Below are 18,002 nucleotides of genomic sequence, written 5' to 3' on the forward strand. Positions count from 1 at the left end.
CATGCGCACTTCAAAGCTCTTCGAGCTAAGAGAGTAAGCTCCACCTTCGTGACATCACGGATGACGTCACCCAGCATGCATGGCTAAATTTCCTGTTATCTATGGAAAACACCGTTTACAGTAAGCAAACTTGTTTTTCTGGTTCTGATGACATCTCAGTAAAAGCAAAACAAACTCCCTTTACTACCAGGCACAATAGCTTTCCTTATGAAAAGACAGTAATTTACCACTAATGTATATCCTATTGAGAAAACACAACAAATAAGATTGATACAAATGCCTACATGCTAGTAAAGTAACTCACCTCGGTCACACATCCAGAACTGACCTTCACCAAGTACAGAAAAACCACAAATTATAAATATGGAGACAGAAACTGGAATGGAAAACCAAAAAATCCACTCTGCATGCAGTGCGAACCTGGAAAAATGGAAAGAGAAATAAATATAGCACTTAACAGACTCTCAAGATTCGCAATAATGCACACAAACTAATCCGCACAAAGTTACACCTGTATTATGGAACACACTCAAACAGTAACAACCCTATCTAAGAAATGCAACTATTAAACCAAGCCCTAAACACTAATACATTTCCTATTGGTAAAACAGAATAAGCCAAGCTGCCATAGAGCCCCACACAGAAATAATTGTAAAGCTATATTAAAAATGTTACAAAACAGCTGCTGAACAGAATAATATCCAACAATTAAAAACTCATAAGAATTATTAAACATGTCCAAATATCAATAAAATATTTCAAAACAGCAGACAGTGCATAATACCCAATAATTAAAATGGCAGTCAATCCAGAAAAATAAATTTAAAAAGCCACCTTTACTTACCCTCTCCAGCAACTCTCCTACTCCTTTCCCTTCCAGTCCAATAGCACTCACAGCTCTGTCCTCACAGTCCTGTTCCTTAGCACCCACAACCAGAGAGAGACAGACAGACAGACATACACGACCAATCTCTGTCTCTTTCACACCAGTCATCTTCCTGAGCAGTCTCTCTCTCAATCACACTCATGCTCTTTTATATACAAGCTCTCAATCACACACAAATGCTCTCGCACCCATTCACACCAGCTCTCACCCAGGCTTCCATTCGCATCCACACACACCAAGGCATCCATTCACACCCACAGACACACAAGCTCTCACTCAGGCAATCATTCACACACAAACTCACCAAAAACTACTTCTTCCTTCACTGCAGGAATGGCCTCCAGTTCCGGGTCAGGTTTCCTCTTCGCCGCCATGGGGATGGGCTCCCGAGGCGGCCTTGCTTGGTCGGGGTTGACACTGCCATTCCTCCCACCCCATCTCTGGGCTATGCGATGCCTGCCTCACTGGCCAATCAAAGGCTTCCTCCCTTCTTCCTACTCCCACTGACAGGTAGAAGGGAGGAGGCTTCCGATTGGCCTGCGTGAGGGCAGGCAGAATGAAGGAGGCTTCCCATTGGGCAGTGGGGGTAGGAAGAAAGGAGGCTTCCAATTGGCCTGCGGGGGCTGGAAAAAAGGAGAAGGAAAGTACCACAGGGCAGTGGGTCACAGGGAGACCTGACACACCTGCCGGTGTTTGGCGACATACTGGTGTGTTGTGACACACCGGTTGAGAAGCGCTGGTCTAGAGGTGCTATTGACATGCCCAGTACCTTGTGACAATGGTGAAAAATATTAGTAGCAGTGCCTCTTGTTTTATGTGTGTGTCTGTACATGAACAGAATTTTGGTAAGAGGTGAGTATGGAGAGAGCTATTGTGCCCTCGTCAGGATCAAACTAACAAGGTGGTTTCCCTGTTACAGGTTACATAGGATAACTTCCTGTTCACAGCTGCATAGAAATACAGAACAGAGATAATTTGTGGATTGTTCAATTGTGTTTTTTGTAAGATTGTTCTTGGGGTGATGGAGAAGATGAAGAATTTGATTGAGTTAGTTGAGAAATTCTCAGGAGTGAGGGCTTATGAGCCCGTGCCTCTGATCTTTTAGATACTTAGCAAAGCCTCTGGTGGGAGGGGGAAATTCTGCATTGTACAGAATTCCCCCAGGAGTAAATAATATTGGGCAGACTGGATGGGTCCTATTGTCCTGATCTTCTGTCTTTTTCTATGTTTCAGTAAATGTACTTTAACCCTAGAGATGCTTCAGGAGCTGGAATTCTGTTTTTAGCAGTATTTGGTTTTTGCATTGTTGTAGTTTGTGTTTTTTAGTTGACCATCTGAAGGACAGAAATCAGTATCTCCCATTTTGCACATGAAGGTGTTATTATTTTTGTAGGTATAGTTGCTTCTCCTGAGGGAAATGCAACTCATTCTCTCTCCACTGCTTACCTTCAGCAGACCTATTTTTTTTTTTACCCTGCTCTTGCTGTCCCAGCTTCCTTCACTGTGCTTTCATTTTCACCTTGCTGTGGTGCATTCCATTGCTGGGGGAAAGCAATCAATTGGCCACACAAAGAGGCCAGGAGCAGGTGTGGAGAGGGGGGTTGTGTAACCCTGCAGCATTCCTTTCTGTTAACTGCTTCTGCTGTCTGGCAGCATTGAGAGCAGCTAATTGTGCTTTATAGCTGCTTTGATGCAGAGGATTATGCACTGGGGATCAGCAGCATTGAGGGAGTCTACTGCACTCATTTGTCTCCTCCCTGAGAGCTGCCTGCAATCATTTTCATGCAAGAATTTTCTTTTCTAACTGGCTTTGATAGACAAAGGACCTGAGCTCATTTAAAATACATGTTCAACACGCAGGTGCAAGCTGGATTCTATAGCAGACCCAAAGCTTGCCTGCTGCCATTTAGGTTGGTAGAACAGTACGCAGATGCTGTGCTTGCTTAGGCCTCACTTCTTACCATTCTTGATGCCTTGTTAACTCCTGTCTATTTGCAATATATTTGCATTTCAATTGCAGTTGGAAACGATGCCAGTTTAAAGCTTCTTAGCTGATTAGGTGTCTATATACACATTTTATAAATGGATTTTTGATTCTCTTCGAGGCTGGTACAGGGACCCTCATCATGGCTTCAGGAATCCAGGACTTTAACAGAACAGAGTCTGACAGGCTAAATGAGATCAAAGGTCACCTTGAAATCGCTTTACTGGAAAAACACTTTTTACGTAAGTATGACATTAAAAAAGTTGGTGGGAATGTTTGTAGTGCATGCCGGGGATGGGATCCTCTGCTTGCATAGCAAGTGGGGCTTTAAACCTTTGTCAGCAATTTTGGTCCATGCTAAATCCTGTTAGGGGTGAGTGTGATTATTCATTGAAACCACAGAATTTTATTGCATAATACAAATTGCAGATGAGTGCGAGGAAGCTCTCATTAAATGACATTTGTACTAGTCTTTGTTATGTGTATTCTGATTGTGTAGGTATCTGTTTTATAGCTATAGGACAGAATAAATATAAACCTTGTCCACAGATTTTAAAAATCCATTTTTAGCCCCACTATATTTGTGTCTCATTTTTTTCGGTGTCACAAAATTGTGTTGAGGGGAGTCCTGAATGCTGCCATTGCATGAAATACATGTTAACAGTAGAGACTAGGGGGCTGTCTTTGGTGTCAGTTGGGACCTTTAACATTGTCATGACTATAAAGATCAGTGCTCAGGAAATATGCATTTGTTCCTTCGACCAGATAGCTGGGTTGAAAAGTTGGTAAAAACATTTTCTGTTGATTATTTTGATTTGGAAAATTAAATGTTTCCATATCTTTTACTGACCCTTCCTTTGCTGAAGACCTCTTAATATTTGCCAAGTATAAGTCATCTTTTTATTTGTTTTCTTTTAAATCTCTCCTCATTGATAGATTTACATTTTTAAATTCATCATATTCATTCCTGCTCCTCCAGGTTGGATTGGGGGACTCTCGTAAGTCCGAGAGTTAGAGGAGTACCAACTCTGAGGCATGTACCCTTTGTGCTGCTTGTTGCCTACCTGGAGCTGCGACAGTAAAGGCAGCTATTCTCCTGCCCTGGGCCTTGGTCACATCCACCTCCATGGCATGCTAAGTACAACTGGCCCCAATGGATGGCAGATCTGATACCGTATTCCCTTTGCCACAGTGTTAAATCATATATCCTGAGTCACAGAGATGGTCCTCCTTTAAAAGCACTTAATAACTCATTTCAAAATACTGTGCCAGTTTCAGCTATCATAATTTCCTTTGCAGTAAGTACTTGTGTTTTTTTTCTCTGAACCATCAATTTTTGTGTTTTATACATATGCTAGCAGGTTTGATGTCCATGTAATATTAAAGTGTAGTGATGTCACTGTACACAGGTGACAGGAATAAACAAATAGCAAGACCTGTGGACTTTTTTTTTTAGTTGATAACCAAATCTTGTGGTCATCTTTGATGATAGTCTCTCATTTTTATTTATTTAAAAAAAAATATAAAATATATATATATATATACACACACCGCTTAAACCACAACTTAACTGTCTGAAAGGTGGAATATAAATAAAATCAAACATTCATAAAGCAAAAACAATCACAATACATATACATGCGTCCATAAAACTGAAAACCAGACTTAGACTTACAGTAAAATCCAAGAAATGTGCCAAATTTTATTCTGCAAATGCCTGCTGAAAGAAAAATGTATTTCCCCAAGGACAAGCAGGATGGTAGTCCTTACACATGGGTGACATCAGATGGAGCCCAGCATGGAAAACTGACACACTGAGCCCAGCATGCCATTATCCATGCGTTCATGCAGGGTCCCTCTTCAGTCTCTCTCTTTCCCTGAAATTGAAGCCTTGCAGCTGTGGAGCTTGTGCTTTTTTGCTGTGGAAAACAACTTTTTTCTTCTTTTCAGAGTCCTGTCGGGTCCCTCTGCATGTTTTCATTTTTTTTTTTCTCTCAGTATCGGTAAGTTTCCTTGCTAATTTGCAGTCGATTACTGACTGTGTTGCCTCCCTGTGGCTGCTGGGCATCGACCACGTGCAGATTTCTTTTTTCCATGGCGTCATCCGGCTTCCGCTGTTGCCCCCAGTGCCCCTGGACCATGTCCATGTCATGGACTTCCCTTAGGTCTGTGCCTTGTGCCTGGGGGCATTGCATGATGTCCGTGGCTGTGATCTTTGTGCCCAAATGACCCCTAAGGGTTGTCAGGCATGCCTGGACAAAACTAAGAAGCTGTTTGGTGCTAAGAAATCAGAACCATCGGCATCCGAGACTTTGACACCACAGGGTAAGGAAGTCTTGACTACGACCCCCTCGGTGTCTTCTCCGCTACCGAGCTCCGGACCAAAAGTAGGAGCGGGGGACCGAGCGAGGTCCATATCCTTGCGTTCCAGGTCCGGTTCCTCTCCATCTCTCTCAGCTCTGGAAGTACTGGGGCGAGCACCAGGAAAAGTCCAGGAAGCACCGGCACCGGTCTTCATCCTCAAAGATGTCTGACCACAGGAAAGCACCAACGTTATCTGTGCCTCCCCCGAAGCAGTCCCATGTAGAGGATGCTGTACCCTCCGGACAAGCTGAGGAACCTTGGCGATCCCCACTGATACTGGTGAAGGGGGTCAGTCCCCCCCCCCCCCCCCACAGTTCTGGGGGCGATCCAATGCCCCTACCGCCGCCTCTTCAAGCTGCCCTGTCTTAGGCAGACTTTGAGGAGTTGGAGAGGTGTGTGCGACTGGCGGTCGGCTGGGTCGTCTAGGGTATTGAGCCTCCGGTTCCACCGGGACCGCCACCGCCTCAGGAACTGACTCCATTGGTACTTGCGCCATTGTTGGAGCAGCCGGATCTGCTGCTTGGTGTTTTACGGATGCAGCTAGCCCCAATGCCTCGAGTCCCTTCTCTTTCGAAGGGTGCATTGCTGCTTCCTCCACCGCTTCCAATTCTGGTGAGTGATTCCTTGGATGAGGAAGGTCCATTTGCATCAACGGCGCCCAGACCGTGCACAATGCCCCGACCAACGCTAGCCCTTCCGGAGCCTTTGGGGCTGGAACTCTTGGAGCCATCAATTTCCCTCTGTGCTCCCGATGCCTATGGGACCTTCGATGTCAATGTGCTCTGGGATTCCACTGGTGCCTTAGTTGCCTACTTCGTTCCCATTGATGTTCCCGAGGCCTTTGGAGTCTTAGCTTAAGATCCCAGTGGGGGCTGCACCTCAAGTGTCTCCAGGTTTCCAAAGTGAGGAGGATGCCCCCTACTATCCCTGGGAGGGAGAGGCATCAGTTTCTTCCACAGATGAATCTAAGGACTTGCCTTCCGAACGCTCTCCACCAGAGGAGAGGCGAGGGTCCCCACGACAAGATCTATTTGCTGGATTTGTAAAGGTCATGGCGGAGTCAGTGCCTTTCCAGCTCTTAACAGAGCAGGATTCTAGGCATAAAATGTTAGAGATCCTACAATTTATTGATGCTCCTAAAGAAGTGGTGGCTGTGCCAGTACACATTTTTAAGGAACTAGTCATCCAGCTTTGGGAACATCCCATCTGCATTCCACCAATGAACCGGAAGACCAACACTGTCTATCTTGACCAGCCCACAACAGGTTTTGAACGCCGGCAACTCCCACACCAGTCAGTAGTGGTGGAATCGGCTATGAAGAAAGCAAAGAGGCTCCAGAGTCATGCTTCGGCTCCCCCGGGTTGTGAGCACAGGGCTCTAGATGCTCTTTCTCAGCAGGTATTCCAGGGCTCAATTTTGGCAGCCAGGATTGCCTGCTATCAGCTTTATATGGGTCAATACTCCATAAACCTAGAAACAGGTTCAAGATTTGGTGGAACACCTTCCACAACAGTTTCGGGACAATTTCCAGAAGTGAGGGCATGGAGTGTGACAAACATGGAGTCTGCTCTGCGTATGATGTATTTGAAACGGCAATCAGGGTTGCAGCAGGTGGCATTGGGGCTCGTTGCATGGCCTGGTTTTGTGCTTCTGACCTCCTTCCCGAAGTTCAAGATTGTTTGGCAGACCTCCCCTGTAAAGGGGAGAACCTCTTCGGGAACAAGATTAAAGAGGCGGTAGCACAGCTGGGTGGGCTGGGTGTCCGAGCCAGCACCTCGGACACCCAGCCCTCCGGCAAGAAGCCTCCCAGGCAATATACAAGATGCTCTTTTCTAGTGGCCAAGAAAGTATTATCTGCTGGCCTCCCGATCAAGACCCCAACAGGCACCAGCTAGAGCAAGGGCTCGGCAGCCATGTGCCCCTTGACCAGCCCCTGCCCCGCCTCAACCCCGTCACGTAGTTTTGACTGGTGGCGAGGGGCTTTGAGCCAGCATTTCCAACGGACTCCTCCACATTCTCCTTCGTGTCCTCAGTGAAGATGTTCAGAGAACCAGCAAATACTTCGAGTAGTGGCTCGAACGATTGAGCTAGTACGCCAGGCCAGCAGGGTGACTGGTTCTACTCCAGGTATTTCCTGATTCCCAAGAAAACCGCAGGCCTTTGCCCCATTCTAGATCTGAGGGCATTAAACTGTTTTCTTGTCAGAGAAAAATTCATAAGGGTCTCGTTGGGAGCTCTGATCCCTCTCCTCAGATCTGGAGGCTGGCTCTGCTCCCTCGATCTCAAACACATACGCCCATATTCCCATTTCTCCCGCAGAATGGAGTTATATTTGATTCATGGTAGAAGGGGAGCACTATCAGTATCGGGTGCTGCCTTTCAGCCTGACTGTGCCCCATGTCTTCACAAAATGCCTGGTGGTGGTGGGGGGCTTACCTCAGGAGGCCCTACCTTTACGATTGGCTGATCAAAGGTGACTCCAGGCAGGGGACATTGCATTCCCTACATGCCACCATACGTGTTCTGGAGAACCTGGGATTTCTAATCAACTATCAGAAATCCCATCTCCAGCTGTCACTGCAGTTGGACTTCATCGGAGCCAGGTTCGATACTGTCCAGAGAAAGGCCTTTCTGCCTCGGGACAGAGCGATAACCCTCGCTTCCCTGGTAATTTCCTGCTTGAAGGGCACGATTTGAACCTGTTTTCATGTCCCACACCAAAGCTTTTAGGCTTCCTATTGCACATCTCCGAGGCTGTTTTGAAGACCACTTCGGTGAGGGTTCACCTCCGTGCCATTGGGGCAAATCATCAGGGGATGGATGGCATCTCCATTTCCACCCCTCCACTTGTAGGGCTTTTCATGTGAGGTTTATTGCAGCTTAAGCCTCTGACGCAGCTCCAACGGTCTCCTGAGACCTCAATGTGGCCTTGGTCAATGAGGGCACTGTTTGAGCCCCTGGGATCTTGCGATCTGAAGTACCTATCCTGAAAGGTCGTCATCTTGCTGGTGGTTACCTCAGTGCACAGAGTCATTGAGCTTCAGGCTTTAGTGTTTTATCCAACTTATACAAACTTTTGTCATGATAAAAGGTGGCATTGCGTACACACCCAAAGTTCTCCCAAAGGTGGTCACGGAATTCCATCTTAATCAATCCAGTGTCTTGCCTACCTTTTTTTTCAAGACCTCATGCTCACCAGAGTGAGCGCGCCCTGCACACTCTGGATTGTAAAAGGGACCTGGCTTTTTACCTGTAACAAACAGCACATCACCGCCAGTCTACTCAATTCTGTCTCCTTTGACAGGAACAGATTGGGGGTCACAGTGACCAAACGGACCGTATCCCATTGGCTAGCAGACTGTATTTCTTTCTGCTATGCACAAGTGGGACTAACTTAAGGGCCACATCAAGGCTAATTTGGCCAAGCCATGTTAGTTTTGGTGGCTCACTTGCGGTACCCATACATGAGAAATGCAAGGCGGTGACTTTGAGTTCATGCCACACATTCGCCTCTCATTGTCTGGACAAAGATGGACGACATGACAGTCAATTCAGTCAGTTGGTCCTCCGTAATCTATTTCAGCCATGAAAACCCAACTCTTCCTACCTTGGGCCCTTTCTTTGGGTGCAGGCTTGCTCCCCATGTTTTGGCAGTGCTAGTCGTCGTGCACGTTTGTACCTGTTAAAGGCTGCATATGTTGGGAGCGGCCTGTAGCTACATATTCACCCATGTGGAGGACTACCATCCTGCTAGTCCTTGGAGAAAGTGGAGTTGCTTACCTGTAACAGGTGTTCTCCAAGTACAGCAGGTTGTTAGTCCTTGCGAAACCCGCCCACCACCCCACGGAGTTGGGTTTCTTTTGGCTTATTTTATTTTTGCGAACTCTGTTAAAGGACCCCGCGTAGATAGTGTCAAAGTTTCTAGAAACTTTGACAAAAGTTTTCCGTGCCGGGCTCCATCTGACGATGTCACCTATGTGTGAGGACTAACATTCTGCTGTCCTTGGAGAATACCTGTTATAGGTAAGCAACTTTGCTTTACCCATTTTCTTAAGTTTTAATGCATGTGACGAGCACAGAGCCCCAGGCAACAAGTTCATCAAGAAGTTCCTCACCTGAGTCTCAACCACCCAAGCTTGATGAATTGAAAGAACATCCACTAGGCTCCTTTGCAATGACCTTAAAGTCTGAGTAGGATCATAAATGTCTTAGTACTAAATATATCTAGATGGCTGGTGGAAAGAGTCTTCAAAAATGAAAACTACAAAAAGTTGTTAAAGAGCCAGTAATTGATGTTTTAAGGTCCTTCATTATTGGTTTAAACTGATTTTCACCCCAATTTTAGGCTGTCTGGTGCTGCCAATGCAGTGGGTTTTTTTCCTATTTCTTTATTCATTTCTAAAAATCTGTTAAATTTTAAAACTTTAGTGTGGTGTTCCATATTAACATGAACTTAACATGGTCTAATGCAAAAAAAAATTCTGATGAGCTGTGTGGCTTGGAAATGAGTGCTAAACAGCTCATGAATAATTACCACAGGGTACTGCAAATCACATTAAGTAATACAATAGGCATTGGTCTACCAGGATTACCAAAGCTACACTTCTTGAGGTTGGCCTTTTCATCATTCTAGTAGATGTCCTTAGTATTTTCTATGAGCATGATTTGATGTAACGTGCAGGTAGAACCGTAACTCCATCAAGCCATCCTTGGTAAATCCTGCATATGTATCCATCAGTCAATGAAAGTGGATGCTATCTGAGGCCATGTTTTAATCGAAGACCATTTTACATTTTGGGTTTCAGCCCTGAATGAAGCATGAACAAAAACTAAAACTAAAACCTATTCTTTTTTTTCCTGAACTTTACTTTGTACAAATTTTGCCATGTAGCTGAATCATTAGGCTTTATGTTCTCACGTTTCCCACTATGCTGCTGTCTCTTTTCCAGGAAGTTATCTCCTTATTAAAATCATCAGATGTCTTGTGGTTGTTATAAAGTGGATGATTCTTGACATCGATCGCAAGCCATTTTGTGCAATTAATGTACTAAATAAGCCAGAGAGAGATTTTTGTTCACTAAACACTTGAGCTAGATCCATTTGGATGCCCTGTCCCCTGACAGCCAAGGAAGAAAACTGCCACAAAAGCTTTTAGAAAAGACAGCATGTTCTTAGAACTCTTTGTGTAGTAACAGTGCGATCGATACTAGGCTAGTACGCCATCACATCCTGTTTGTAAGTAGCAGGGCTCTCTTGGGAGTGTGCTAAGTATATTATAGCAGGTCACTGTGTGCAAGGCTCAATGCGAAGCCTCTTGAAACTGATAGACTCAATAACTGGTTTACCATACAACTGCTTGCTAATATTCCAACATTTACTGCAGAATTGAATACTCAACCATGTGCACACCAGCAGAAGTGATTAGATCCTGTGTTGTCACATCTCATTGACCAGAGCTCTAAGTAAATGAAAAGAAATCAACTAGTTGCCTAATATAATTTTTTCTTAATCCAAAAAAAAAAAAAAAGCTTTTTGACTCAACATATTTTTTTCCTTTCAAACGAATATGTTGTGCAAAAAAGACTTAGAAAACAATTTGTATAGTAGGAATACTCTTTAGGAGGGCAGTTTTTCTTTTACTTTTTAGAAATGTCTCGTGTCCTAAAAGAATGCAGTCGCGTGTTAGTTACATTGTAGCATTTGGGAAACAGAGCCATTTCTTTAATTTGTTAGGGCTTCTTTATTAAGACTACTGTAGGGATGAGAATGATTGCTCATTATTATTCTAATAAGCAAAGCAGATAAGCTTAGGCCCCTCTCTTCCACCTCCCTTCCACACTCGCACAGCTTCTGCCTTTGGTCTACACATTTGGCTCTTTCTCAGTTTCGGCTGGCACTGTTGCTTTGTCTGATAGCTGGTAAGAAAACCCTTACCCGAGATGGTGGTACTGTCTTTTCAGCATACCCATACTAGTTATGCAGGCACTCTTCTGCCATGAAAACTCATGGCATCGCTAATTGTAGATCTTATAGTGATAATTATAAGTTATATTTATAAAAAGGCAAGTAAAATGATTAAAATTGTTTCCCACTTGGCAGGAAGTGTAAAAAGCCGAGGGATATGTTTGCTTAAATAAATAAGAGAGACCTAGCATGGAAACTGAAAGATTAAATGCGTATGTGTGAGAAGGATGGTTAGTATCTGACTCTTTTTGCTCCAATAGTAATGCCACCCAATGGGATACCTGCCATTTTAAATCTGTGCAGCTACATAAGTGATGTAAAACATGATGGGACAGTTTTGTTGCCTCAAAATAAAAATGGAAAATTGAGATGTATTAATTTAGATCAAGTCTATTTCTCCTCTTCTTTAAGCATTGTTTTTCTACCTTTCACCAGTATTAAAGCAATAATCCTATTTTTTTGTGCAATTGGATCATTGATAAGTAATGAGAAAATGGTGCGAGTTTAAGAGACTAGGAAATTTGCTCTTTGGCATTGTTTTGAATACCGGTTTTCAAGTTGATCTACCGGTTTTTAATACTGCTGGTTTTCAGACTTGAATAACAAGCTGTGATTGGCCACTCACTGAACCCAGAAGAGCCAGGAATAGCAAGATGCTAGTCTGTGAAGCAGCTGAGATTTTGCGTTGTGCATGGATATCCGACAAGCCTCTTCCTCAATAAATCCTTCCCTCTAAAACCAGGAGATTTGTCCAAACTATGCTTTTAATTAAACTATAAACTACTCAGTCCTGATAAATAAACAAAACCTCAAATGCTCAATGCTGAAATGAAGCAGAAACACATTTCCCAATTATATCGAACAAATGAGTTCCTTATGATGTTACAGATTGATGCTGGGAAATGATTCTGCCATTTTGACAAAAGTTAGCATGTGATAAACTGAGATCTTGTCTTCTATAAGGGTCATTTAAGGGTTCCTATTTTCTGAGAGCTGGGCATATAGTGCACCTGAAAGGCAAATTCTTCTTTTCGTGAAATAAAAGGGATACAAAGCAATGTTTTGGGGTTAAGCAGAAGGCTTTTATGTACTGTTCAGTTGAAACGACTCTGCTAGTATAAATAGATATGATGCCAGTACACTGGACATGTTCAAGAATGCTTCAGTTCAATGAATACCTTCCTGAGTTTCACCAGGGTAGGTATCTCTTAACACGGTGGTGATCAAACTGTGGATTGCATCCCTGTTCTGGTTTGTAGCATGCCTGTGACTGGGTTGTGGCCTTGTTCCTATCCATGCACCCATTCCTATTGCATTATTGGGAGGAAATATGTGTTTTTAAATTTAAAAATTGAATTTATAAAACCGTTCCTTCAACAAATGCTCTATGCAAAGTGTGAGATTGTTCCACTATACGATACTTGGGGAATTTGAGCCATGCAGTACCAATACATCTGCACTGCTGTTGTTGTGACCGAGAGGTATGGGAGTACCAGCACCGCATAGCTGAAAGTGACTGAGAGCTATACAGAGCTGTAATGGGATTATTGGGGGGAAGGGGATACGAGGAAATAAAAGGCAGAGGAGGGAATGCAAGTGAGCAGTGAACCCACTTAATATGCAAGCGGCACTTTCATCCTTTTGAGTAGACTGGAAGGAGATCAGGAACAGCCAGGCCCACACTCACATTAAATGTATGGGAAACATTTTACACTGTTTAAAATGCAAGTAACATCTAATTTTAGTAATTGTGTGATGTGAAGTGGCTCGAGTTAGCAGTCATAAGATGATGTTTGGGTCATGAGGATTTTAAGTGCTTTTCTTCCACTGGATCCTGAATAAAACAGTTTTAAACCACTGGTCTAAATCCAAAACTTACTCTCTTTTTTTTTTTCTGTTGGCTTATCCCAGTGCCAACTCCCTCATTGTATTGCCTTATATCTGGGTTGCTCCTCATCTCTCTGAGCTTTTTGTACTGCTGCTATTTGTCATTTCTTTATTCTTGTTTTTGAGAACTTGTGGGTTGGACTTTGTGAAATGTTGGAGCAAGGAAGGTAGAAGTCAAGTATGTTGAGTCCCAAATAATAGAAAAAAAATAACTTTATAGCTATATAATGCCCTAGCTTAGCGCTATATACCTGCAAAGCATTTAAACTTAACCAGCCAAGAACCATTTCTAAGAATCGGACAAAAGGAGGGCAAAATCTGCAAAAAATGCTGTGAGACTTTTTCCCTGATGGCCTGAATTTAAGAATTGGGTACAAGCCCTTTCTGCATGAGCTTTATTTCACATTTAGTTATTTCTTTTCTGTAGAATTGTTCCTGCTTTTAGAATTTGCAAGAGATTTAAAAACTGAACAAAACATAGGCAGATTTCAAACTGCCAGGGAATGGATTTGCTTGTGCTTTTTTTTTTTTTTTTTTTATTGCCCAAGCCTTCATTCTTTCTCCTGGTCAGTTAAATCTGTGAAGTTGAAATGATAACTTAGAGCTTACAGTATTGTGGGTGGACACATAAGCAAAATCACTAAAGGTCAAGAAATAAATTTGAGTCCACCAATTTCTCTGTTCAAAAATATAACTTTATATAGTTTAATAGAAAAATTTAAAGTCAGGAAAAAGTGTTTGAACTTTTATATGAAACTATATAAATTTATATTTTTGAACAGCGAAACTGGTGGACTCAAATTTATTTCTTGATCTTTTGTGACTTTGCTTTGTTGTGGCTCAGGACTTTCCCCCCTCTGTTGTGTGCAGGTTGATACATAAGATTGCCATACTTGGATAGATCAAAGATCCATTAAGCCCAGTATCCTGTTTTCAACAGTGGCTAGCCCAGGTCACACATACCTGGCAGGATCCCAAAGGGTAGATAGATTCCATGCTGCTTATTGCAGGAATAAGCAATGGATTCCTGCAATTCTACCTTAATAATGGTTTATGGAAGCAGCTACACTCATAGCTTTCACCACATCCTCTGGCAGTGATTTCTAGTGCTTAATTATGTGTCAAGTAAAAGAAAAATGTCTTATTAATTTTAAAGTATCATCTAATAACTTCATTGTGTGCCCCCTAGTCTTTGTGCTCTTTGAAAGAGTAAACAACCAATTAATGTTAACTCGTTCTACTCCACTCATTATTTTATAAACCTCTATCATATCTCCCTTCAGCTGTTTCTTCTCCATGCTGAAAAGTCCTAACCTCTTTAGTCTTTCCTTTATGGGAATCGTTGAGCATTTTGGTCACCATTCTCTGTACCTTTTCTAATTTTGCTATATCTTTTTGGAGATTTGGTGCCCAGAACTGCATGCAGTACTCAAGATGAGGTTGCACCATGGAGCAACACGAGGCATTATGATATTCTCTGTTTTATTCTCCATTCCTTTCTTAATAATGCCTGGCATTTTATTTTCTTGGTTGCTGCTGCACACTGAGCAGAAGATTTCAACATGCTATCAATGATGATGCTTAGATCCTTTTCCTGAATGGTGACTCCTAACGTGGAACCTTGCGTTTGTGTAGCTAATATTTGGCTACTCTTCCCAAGTGCATCATTTTGTCATCGGCAAATTTGATCATTTCACTCGCTGTTCCCATTTCCAGGTCATTTATAAATATGCTAAAAAAGTAGTGGTCCCAGAACAGATCCGTGGGGTACTCCACTATTCACCTTTTTTCCATTGAGAAAATGTTTCCATTTAGATCTACTCTGTTTTATGTCTTTTAACCAGTTCCTAATCCACAGCAGGACATTGCCCCTATCCCATGACTTTTTCATTTCCTAAGAAGTCTCTTATGAGAGACTTTGTCAAAAGCTTTTTGTAAATCTAGATATACTATATCATCTGGTTCACCTTTATCCATCTATTTACACCTTCAAAAATTGTAGCAGATTAGTAAGGTGAGACTTCCCTTTGCTAAAATCATATTGGATTTGTCCCATTAAACTTTGCCTATATAAATGTTCTTCATGATGGTAGAAACTATTTTGCTTGGCACAGACATCAGACTCACTGATCTGTAGTTTCCTGGATCATCCCCTAGATCCCATTTTAAAAGTTGGCATTACATTGGCAACCCTCCAGTTTTCAGATACCATCGACTGTTTTAATGATAGTTTACTGTAGTGGGTGGAAAGAGCAATTTTTGCCTTGTAGTCTGGATCACATAAACATACTAAGAAAATGACACCTGATTACAGCTTATATGAACTATGAAAAGCTATATTCTCTATATAATACATGCACAAAACCAAACACTTATAAGAACATCTGGGAAACAAATAAAACAAATTATATATAGTATATCAGCACAATAAGCAAGGGTAAATATCTTTCCTCAACTTATAGGGAAATAATTGTAAACAAAGACCTAGCTCTTTCCTGAAAGAGCACCTTCCAAAACTCCTCAGTCAATGTCGCTAAGCAGGTTCTATTTGGGAAGGCTGAACTGCGCAGGGGATCCTTTGGTAGTGCTAGACTAGTCTTGCTAACCTTTCTCAGTATAGCTCTTCTGCAGAAGTCTGCCCATCCTTGTGTGTGTCTGGATTATATGCCTTTTGGAATTGCACATGCACTGTGGGGATCTCATTGTGGAACCCTTCTTGATATATTGCCAAATTAACTGATGATATAAATTTATTGCGTATATTTCAGGATCACTCTAAAAAGAGAAATTACTACTTACCTGATAAATTCCTTCCCTCTAAGGAAGAGAGGTCATTCCACAGCAGTGGGTTATGCATCTCTACCAAGAGACTGAGTTAAGCTGATTCGCTGACGTCATGGACATATAGCCCTGCCCCACCATCAGCCTATTGGTATTCTCAGGAAAATCGAAACTGTGAACATGATTATTAACAGTCAAACACTCATGCTTCCTATCAGTTGGGGCTGGATATGATGCTTACCAGTCCTTGAAACTAATAGACAGAAACAACACTCTTCATCATCCGTATATAAGGGACAAACTAAAAGCAAGTAGGCAGCCCAGGGCAGGTTGTGGATTGGCCTGTCTTCCTTGGAGGAAAGGAAATTATCAGGTAAGTAATAATTGCTCCTTCCTCTGCACTCAGATAAGTCCAATCCACACCAGTGGGATGTATCAAAGCCACTCCCGAAAAGGGCAGGAAGCTGGCCGCATCCTCCTGGGCCTGAAGGTCCAAGCGGTAATGCTTGGAGAAGGTTTGTAAGGAGGACCACGTCGGGGTTTGGCAAATTTCAACAGGAATCAACAACTAAAGCTCCACCCATGATTCCGCCTGAGCCCTAATTGGGATGTGCTCTAACCTGTCCAGGCAATAGGACATTAGTATCTGTATAGGCGGCTGTGATGACGACTTTTATCCAATGGGCTATAGTTGCCTCTGTTACCTGTTCACCCTGTTTGCCACCACCATGGAGCACAAACAGATGATCAGTATTCCTAAAAGATTTAGTAATCTTCATATACCACATCAGATGCCACCTAACATCCAAGGCACACAAGACTATAATCGACACTGAAATCTATCCCTGTCCAGCATGGGAAGGGAAATAGTCTGATTCAAATGAAACTCCAAAACCACGTTTGGCAAAACAGAATATACCATTCTAAGCTGTACCGCACCCAGAGTCATTCATAGAAATGGCTTGCAGCTTGGAGACCAGTCATGCTGAAGAGATTTGCTACAAGGACAACTGTTTTCAAAATGAGCAACCGCACAGAGAAATCACGCAGTGGACGAAAAGTAGGACCCGCCAAAAAACACAAGACCAGATTAAGGTCTCAGAGGCACTGGTAGTCACAAGGGAGGTCATAAATGCGTAACTCCCTTCAAAAATCTGGACATATCTGGATGGGAAGACAATGGCCCACTATCTGATAACAAGCAAGAGCTGCTACCTTCAGAAAGTTAAGGGCCAAACCTTTAAATAAGCCTTCCTGTAAAAATTCCAGTATCAGTGGAATTTCAACTTTGAGAGGATGAGAACCTTGCTCTTCACACCAGCTCTCAAACACTCTCCAAACGAATATGAAATAGAGATGTAGAAAACTTCCTGGCCCGGAGCAAAGTGGAAATCACTGCAGAAGAATAATCACGCTTCAGTAAATGAGCCCTCTCAAGGGCCAAACCGAAAGACAAAATCAACCTAGATCGACATGAGGTATGGGCCCTTGACACAACAGATCCTCCCTGGAGTGGCAGTCTGAGAGGACTGTTCACCAAGTAGTCTCTGAAGATCGGCCTCCGGGGCCAATTCGGAGCTACAAAAAGTACAGTTTCGGTCTGACTCTCAATCTTCCGAATGACCCTCTATCCGAATTAAGACCAGGCACACTAGCATTCTGACCTGGGGGCTAATCTCACTGAGGTCTACACTGGGGGCTACCTGAGGGGCTTTTCCCCTGCATGCACACAGGCCTAGCTCGGGGGCTTACCCAATATAAATGCACACAATTACTGGGATTATACCTGGGGGCTTGAAACCAGGAGCTTATTCCCTACACAAATAGCCACGCACACACTTTGATTCAGTGCATCACAGTTCCATGTACTTAGGAAGGTAAGTTTATTTGAGCAATAGGAGGATAGAACAAATAAAATCAGATCATACAGAAGAAATAATGGTAGATAATAACAATTACTGCATATATTTAAAAAGCTTATGTGTTTCCAAAGGATCAGTCTGTGCTATCATATCCAAAAGTGCTCTCTTCCTCTCTCTCTAGCTGTTATTACTCCTTACATATTAAATGCTTGGGAAAAGCAGTGATGTTCCCTTCCTCTGAGTTCTTATCAGTCTCGGGCGCAGCTGTGTGGA

General features: G+C 42.9%; 1 protein-coding gene across 4 annotated transcripts in view; it reads left to right on the forward strand.

Moving 5' to 3' along the window:
* Positions 1-18,002, forward strand: part of GRAMD4 (GRAM domain containing 4) — a 210,480-nt gene that overhangs the window by 72,506 nt on the left and 119,972 nt on the right. For all 4 annotated transcript variants that reach the window (XM_029617381.1, XM_029617380.1, XM_029617382.1 and 1 more), the window contains exon 3: positions 2,992-3,112. In XM_029617381.1, coding sequence (XP_029473241.1) covers positions 2,992-3,112 — 121 coding nt within the window. The remainder of the gene's footprint in view (positions 1-2,991; positions 3,113-18,002) is intronic.

This window comes from Rhinatrema bivittatum, chromosome 9 (assembly GCF_901001135.1).
Source record: "Rhinatrema bivittatum chromosome 9, aRhiBiv1.1, whole genome shotgun sequence".
Classification (NCBI taxonomy): domain Eukaryota; kingdom Metazoa; phylum Chordata; class Amphibia; order Gymnophiona; family Rhinatrematidae; genus Rhinatrema; species Rhinatrema bivittatum.